The sequence below is a fragment of the Natator depressus genome, chromosome 7, assembly GCF_965152275.1.
Source record: "Natator depressus isolate rNatDep1 chromosome 7, rNatDep2.hap1, whole genome shotgun sequence".
Taxonomy (NCBI): Eukaryota; Metazoa; Chordata; order Testudines; family Cheloniidae; genus Natator; species Natator depressus.
Genome location: NC_134240.1, coordinates 23,298,719 through 23,306,184, shown reverse-complemented (window position 1 = coordinate 23,306,184; position 7,466 = coordinate 23,298,719). Strand labels below are relative to the sequence as shown.

General features: G+C 41.1%; 1 protein-coding gene across 1 annotated transcript; it reads left to right on the top strand.

Annotated features, from left to right (window-relative positions):
• Positions 1-620: 620 nt before the first annotated feature.
• DNAJB8 (DnaJ heat shock protein family (Hsp40) member B8) lies at positions 621-1,313 on the top strand. The gene has a single exon (XM_074959697.1). It carries the CDS (start codon positions 621-623, stop codon positions 1,311-1,313), a length of 693 nt encoding a protein of 230 aa, XP_074815798.1.
• The last annotated feature ends 6,153 nt before the right edge of the window (positions 1,314-7,466 follow it).

Sequence of the window (7,466 nt, the reverse complement as noted above, 5' to 3'; positions counted from 1 at the left end):
CTCTAGTGCATATTTCATAACTACCTCAAAATCCACAGTCAGAGTACAATAAGACATAGCCATATATAATGCCTTACTGTCATCAGAGAGCTGTATTTCACACTTACATCATCATAGATGTGAAATATAATTTTTTAAAATGTGAGATGAAACAGAAGGTGGTCCAATAAAAGATATTACCTCACCCACCATGTGTCTCGAATAACCTGGCAGCGACATGGCTACAGCAGCACTGCAAACAAAAGATAAACCCCAGACAATATGTATAGGATTTTCACCAATATCACTTCAGTATGCAAAAAACAAACAAACAAAAAAAAAAAACAAAAAGAGAACTAAAATCAGCTGTACAATGATTGGCTGAATTACCTCTGATGTCACAATCCCACAACTCAACTGTCTTAAAATCAAAGAGTAAATTTAAACAATGTGTTTCTTTCCCTGTGGCTCCAAACGCTAGCAAATCAAAAGATGAACTGAGCAAAACCAGCAGGTCATAAGGAGCAAATTTGGAGCGCCCAAAGGAAACAGGATTTCCTGGATCCTGAACGGCTCAGACTTCAGGCCACTGAGCAGAGAGAAAAGAAAGCATTTCAAAAGCCATCCACCTTTCATTTGGGATGGTGAATTATTACGAAGTTTTAGGACTTCACCAAAAAGCCTCACAAGATGACATTAAAAAGTCCTACCGTAAACTTGCATTAAAATGGCACCCTGATAAGAATCCTAATAACAAGGAGGAGGCAGAGAAGAAATTCAAAGCCGTAGCTGAGGCATATGAGGTTTTATCAGATCCCCAAAAACGTTCCATCTATGATAGATCTGGAAAGGAAAGTCTGCACAGAGGAGGCAGAGGTGCAACTGGAGGCCACTTCCACAGCCCATTTGATTCTGAATACATATTCCGTAACCCAGAAGAGATTTTCAGGGAATTTTTTGCAGGAATGGATCCCTTTGCACATGATTTCTGGGACAGTCCATTTGATGGAAATGTAGGTGAAAACAGAAACAGAACTCGTGGAAGAGGAGCTAGCTTTGCCGGCTTTGATGTATTTCCTGATCTTATGGAATCATTTATGTCATTTGATTCAGTCAACCCCGGTGAGCACACTACATTCTCCTGCAGGGCCTTTGGAGGAGACACGAGTGGGTCAAACAACTTCAGATCAGTCTCAACTTCTACGGAAGTGGTCAATGGTAGAAGAATCACTACCAGGAAAATCATTGAGAATGGACAAGAAAGAACTGAAGTTGAGGAAGACGGGCAGCTGAAGTCCATAAAAATCAACGGAAGAGAACAGCTGAAATGTTAGCAGCTCACCGCACACCTGTGCAGAAACGTTACCAGCAAGCTGTTTGGAAGATCTCACTTGTGGACTCTTGATCAGTAAAATGGGATCCAATATAAGTAGTACGAATAAATAGCTTCACTGAGTTACAATTGTTACAGATTTCTGCATTACTTGGAACAACTATTTCACAGCTAAAGGTATAGAGCCATGCTATTCAAGCTGGCTCTAATTTTAGTAAACCTAGAATAAATGTATCTCAGTATTTCAGAAGTAAATACTGCAAGGGTAAGTCTTCCTGGATTACCAAACAGACTAAGTATGTTAAGTACAGGGGGACTGGATGGCCCAGGGGATTGATTATGGGTGAGAGAGCCTTTCATTTCTAGGTTGCAAGTTGAGTCCAGTGCAAGCTTTTTGGTGACCCATGTGAAATGTGTTGATGGAACCATTGTAGTAGACAGATGTCCACATCACAAGTGATAGCTGTATTAATACTCTTAATATAGCCACCAAGAACTGCAAAGGCACGGAGCCTACAGTCCTCTTTCACCCCTAGAAATGGACTGTTCTTGTTAAGGTTAAGGCATGCTGGTAAGGCCGAATAGAAACTTGTGCTACCACAGTACCTACCCTGTAGATAACTAGAGAATGTCAGTCCTTCAGGGTGCAGTATTCACTTGCACTAAATTCACACTATTTTACAAAACCACATTAAAAGAAAACTCTTCATGAAAATGGTTGAGAACAGAAGACAAGGTTTAGTAAGCCATCCTCAGCATATCATGGAATTACAACAGGCAAACCTGTGGAAGGACAGTTTGGTAGTGAGAAACATTAGGAAGAACAAGTTATCTTTCAGCTATATTAAAAAGAAGGGAGTACTATAGGACCTACTGAAAACTGCAAGGGGGAGAGCTGGATATTGGGAATATTTGAGGAGTTGAACTAAGCAGAGGGATGATGAATATATGCATGGATGTAGGGACAGATATGGCACTGGTAGCCAAATACCATTGTGTTCACAAAGCTAAACACTGGAACTCAGCTCATCAGGCCTGGATGCGTTACACTCAGTCTGTTAAGGGAGTTCTGCAAGAACTTAGCAGACCGATTGGCACATACATAGGTGATCTGTCCCTACTGTTGGGCAGAGCACCAATAGATGTGAAGGTGGCTTGTGGTAGCCTTTTCTTTAAAAGGATAAAAAGTTCTAACCAGGAAAACATAATAGGCCAGTTAATCAAACTTAATATACTTAGCAATGTGTTCAATGTGCTTTATGAACATTCATTATTACAACCTGCCTGTGAGCAGGTGAGTATTATCCCCATTTTACAGATGGGGAAACAGATTCAGAGAGGTTATGAGACTTGCCAAAAATGACACAGCTAGTGGCCATCAGGATTAGAATTCAGAAGTTCCAACCTCCTCATGCCGAACTCTAGTAATGTTTAAATTAGGAGAGCAAACTAGGAAATGATTGAGGGAATGTAACATGAGTATATGGGAAGTGAGGCATTTGGGATTTAAAAATCATAAGATGATCTTGCTAGGCAAGGAAATGGAATTTAATCATAATGAAAGGGAGTTAGCAATTCATGTTAGCAACAACAAGGAAGGGAATTTTGAGAACGTCGCTCAGTTGCTGTAAAGGAGGACAGTAGGTTATCAGGCTATATCAGGAGAAGTATATTAAACAAATTATTTATACCATTGTACAAGGCCATGATGGTGAGGTACCACTTAGAGCCCTGCATCCAGTTTTGCACAATATGGGGCCAAATTCAGACCCATTGAATTCACTTCTAATTTGAGTTTGGTCCTTTACCTTCAGAGACAAATGTGTTTGTGCTGAGCCTAGTGGGAAGGGATCTGAAACATGAACGAGGTCTTTGGATGTTACTGCAATACAAAACAACAACAATGAATAGAAATGAACATATCCTGGAGAAAGCCCAGTGAGGAATTACTGAACTGATCAAAGAAGTGGAGGCCTCTAAACCATGATGATTGCAAAAACCTATAGAGTTTGAAGATGACAAGTCACTGGGGAGGGGATCTCCATGTCTTAGGCAAGGATCGCTTTAGTGTTTTGGGGATGTTTGGGGGAGGTATAAAATTCTTTTTATACCTGCGTAATTACACGCTTACACTTGATTTGCCAAAGTTTATGCTCCTTTCTATTTTCCTGAGTAGGATTTGACTTCCAATTTTTAAAGGATGCCTTTTTGTCTCAAACTGCCTCTTTTACTCTGCTGTTTAGCCATGGTGGTATTTTTTTAGTCTTTTTTTTTTTTTTTAATTTGGGGTATACATTTAATTTGAGCCTCTATTATGTTTTTTTTTAAAAGTTTCCATGCAGCTTGCAGACATTTCACTCTTGCTACCGTTCCTTTTAATTTCCATTTAACTAGTTTCCTCATTTTTGTGTATTTCCCCTTTTTGAAGTTAAATGCTACTATGGTGGGCTTCTTAGGTATTTTCCCTCCCACCAAGAATGTTAAATTTAATTACATTATGGTCATTATTAATAAGCAGTTCAGCTATACTCACTTCTTGAACCAGATCCTGTGATCCACTTAGAACTAAATCGAGAATTGCCTCTCCCCTTGTGAGTTCCAGGACTAGCTGCTCTAAGAAGCAGACATTAATGGTGTCTAAAAATTTTATCTCTGCATCCCATCCTGAGATAACATGGACCCAGTCAATATGGGTATAGTTACAATCCCCTGTTATTATTGAGTTGTCTATTTTTATAACCTTTCTACTCTCCCTGAGCATTTCACAGTCACCATCATGGTCAGTAGTATATTCCTACTGCTGTATTCTTATTATTCCAGCATGGAATTTCTATCCACAGAGATTCTATGGTACAGTTTGATTTATTTAAGATTTTGATTCTGTGCTTTCTTTCACATATAGTGCCACTCCCCTACCACCATGACCTACTCTGTCATTCCTATATATTTTGTACCCTGGTATTAGTGTCCTATTGATTATCATCATTCCACCAAGTTTCTGTGATGCCTATTGTATCAATATCCTCATTTAATACCAGGCACTCGAGTTCACCCATCTTAGTACATAGATTTCTAACACTTGTATACAAGCACTTACAAAATTTGTCAATATTTAATTGTCATCTTTCACGTGATGTAATTGAATTGTACTCTTTTTATTTGACTGTTTCTCTTTAGTTCCCACTTGTACTCTATCAACTTCTATCCTTTTTTCTTTATGAGGAGATGGAGAATCCCTGTTAATAGAGCCTTCCCTAAGGGATGTCTCTGTCTGAATTATGTGCTCCTCAGCAGCTGTTGGCTTTCCCCTCCCTGGCCCTTAATTTAAAAACTCCTTTACAACCTTTTAAATTTTACATGCCAGGAATCTGGTTCCATTTTGGTTTAGGTGGAGCCCATACTTCCTGTATAGGCTCCTCCTTTCCCAAAAGGTTCTCCCGTTCATAATAAATCTAAACCCTCCTCCCTACACCATTATCTCGTCCACGCACTGAGACCCTGCACTTCTGCCTGTCTAATTGGCCCTGCACGTGGAACTGGAAGCATTTCAGAGAATGCTTCCATAGAGGTCCTGGACTTTAATCTGTTACGCAATAGCCTAAATTGGGCCTCCAGAATATCTCTCCTACATTTCCCAATGTCACTGGTACCTGCATGTACTATGACCACCAGGTCCTCCCCAACACTGTACATAGGTCTGTCTAGATGTCTTGAGAGATCCACAGCCTTCGCACCCGGCAGGAAATTTACCATGCGGTTCTCCCAAGTCATCACAAACCCAGCTATCTATATTTCGAACGATTGAATCCCCCATTACTATTATCTATCTTTTCCTAATAATTGGGATTCCCTCCCCAGAAGGTGTATTTTCAGTGTAAGAGGATACCATGACATATCTGGAAGGAGGGTCCCAACTATGGGATTGTTTCCCTCCACTCCAGTTTGATGTTCTCCTTCCTGGAGACTTTCATCCTCCTCAACAGCATAGAGGCTGTCTGACTGAGGGCAGGACCACTCTACTGTGTCCCAGAAAATCTCTTCTATGTACCTCTGCATCTCCTTTAGTTCCTCCAGTTCAGCTACTCATCTCAAGAGCCCATACTTGGTCTCTGAAGGCCATGAGCTTCTTGTACTAAGTGCACACATATGCCACCTGCCCACAAGGCAGGTAATCATACATGCTGCACCCAATGCAATAAACCGCATGGCCCCCACTCTGCTGCTGGACTTCTGCCTACGTGATTTTCACTCCTGCAGCTTTTGTTTGGTTGGGTGTTTTTTGGGGAGGTGGGGTGGTGTTTACTGGGGGTATCAGACTGTTATGCTTCCTCTCAACTCCCTCACAGAACTCCCCTGTTCACTGCTCTTGTTCGCTAGCTCTTCTGGTGGCTTAGGAACTGGCTTTTTAAACCCCTGTTCTCCCTGCGTAGCCCTGCCCACTGGATAATGGATCCTAAAGGGATTAGGATCAAAGCCTTGTTAAGAAGCTCTCCGCCTTGCCATGCAGGCCACTAGGTTCAGCACATGGCCCCCAAACAGACCACACTATAAACTTCAGTCAAGCAGGCACGCAGCAAGTACACAACAAACAAAGAAGCAGAAAACAAACTGGGAATTGGTGTAATCTCTGTTGGCAGAAGCTGCGTCTACACTAGGAGGGTTTGCCAATGTAGTTGTGCCAGCAAAACTTTTCTAGGGGCTGGTCTACATTGAAAACTTACATCAGCGTAAAGACATCTCTCAGGGGAGTGGATTTTGCACACCCCTGAGAAACATAACTATGTTGGCCTAACCCCCAGTGTAGATAATGCTTGGTCGATGGAAGAATTCTTCTGTTGACCTAGCTACAGGAGAATCCTTCCCATCCCAATGCAGTTGCACCTGAGCCACTGTCACGCTGTAAGTGTAGACATAGCCTAGTGTAGACAAGGCTTTAGAAAAGAGTTGGAATTAGGTTCAGAGGAGCTCAAAGCCAAAAGAAAAGTGGCTCAGGGAATTTTTAGATCATACCTAGTTACAACAGAAATACTGTTAAAATTTGTGAGCCCTCAGACCCTACAAGGAAGTTGTGAATGGGATGACAGATACACAGTAAGTGTTCTTATTATATCATTAACCATTCAAGCCTTCTTATCGTGGTTACTAGGAAGACATCAGAACACCAAATACCAGGACACCCCAAGTGCATTGCAAGGCTACTTCACCCCTCTAGTATCTCTCCCTCTCTGATCCTTACAAAATACAGCTGCTACAGTTATCATTCTTTCCTTCCCTCTGACCACATCTCTCCTTCTGCTTGAATCTCCAGATACATCTCCAAATTGAATCCAAAAATGGAACAAAATCATGCGTATGGCCCTCTCATTTTTAAAAACGGACTGAACTAAGACCCAAGGTCAGAACATCCTGAATTCTGAGGTGTTAGAAATCCAGACCCATCTCTGAATTTTGCTGTTCGAGCCTCAATATAAAACATGGACTATGGTTCAAGATGCAAAATTCAGACCTGGAATTTGAACAGCCTAGAGAGTTCAGGAGTGTTGTGCTTGGCCCAGTCTAGTGACAACAGCAAGCTGTAACATTGGATCTAGGTTTGAATCCCAAATCCCAGAAAAGTTAGGGTTTAGTTGGAACTGGGATTTTGGTTCTGGCCCACTATAGCTCTAAGATAATATTTTTATACGTTTGTATGGTTTTAAATAAAATAATACACATATCTACATGCACCTTGTATAGTATCAGGAATGCCCACGTTTTGATATAGTGCCCTACAGCTAAATAGATAGGCACTTTTTCTCCCAGTCACAATTGTCCAGATCTCTTCCATTCCCATTCACAATGACAGCACATCCCTGTGGCAGCTACCGCAAATGCTTACATGGGAAACTCACTATTAGGAAAGTATTTAATTAACTTCTAGCTTCTTTTAATGCCATTTGGCAGCTGTAAACAAGGAGGAGCCAGCATCATGTGACCAACCAGTGGACCCTTTGCTGTACATAAATCTAGTTATCCCACTATATCTATTTCTGTATTTTTTATCTATTCCTCTCCCAGCGATATTAGGTGAATGAGATTTATCATCCTGCAAAGAAGCTACATTTTGGGATAACAGCGTCTCTTTAAGAAGCGTCTACACTTGAAGACACATGCA

Bases quoted from the DNA above. Each gene is read 5' to 3' on its own strand.
- DNAJB8 (XM_074959697.1), top strand. From the start codon at position 621: ATGGTGAATTATTACGAAGTTTTAGGACTTCACCAAAAAGCCTCACAA.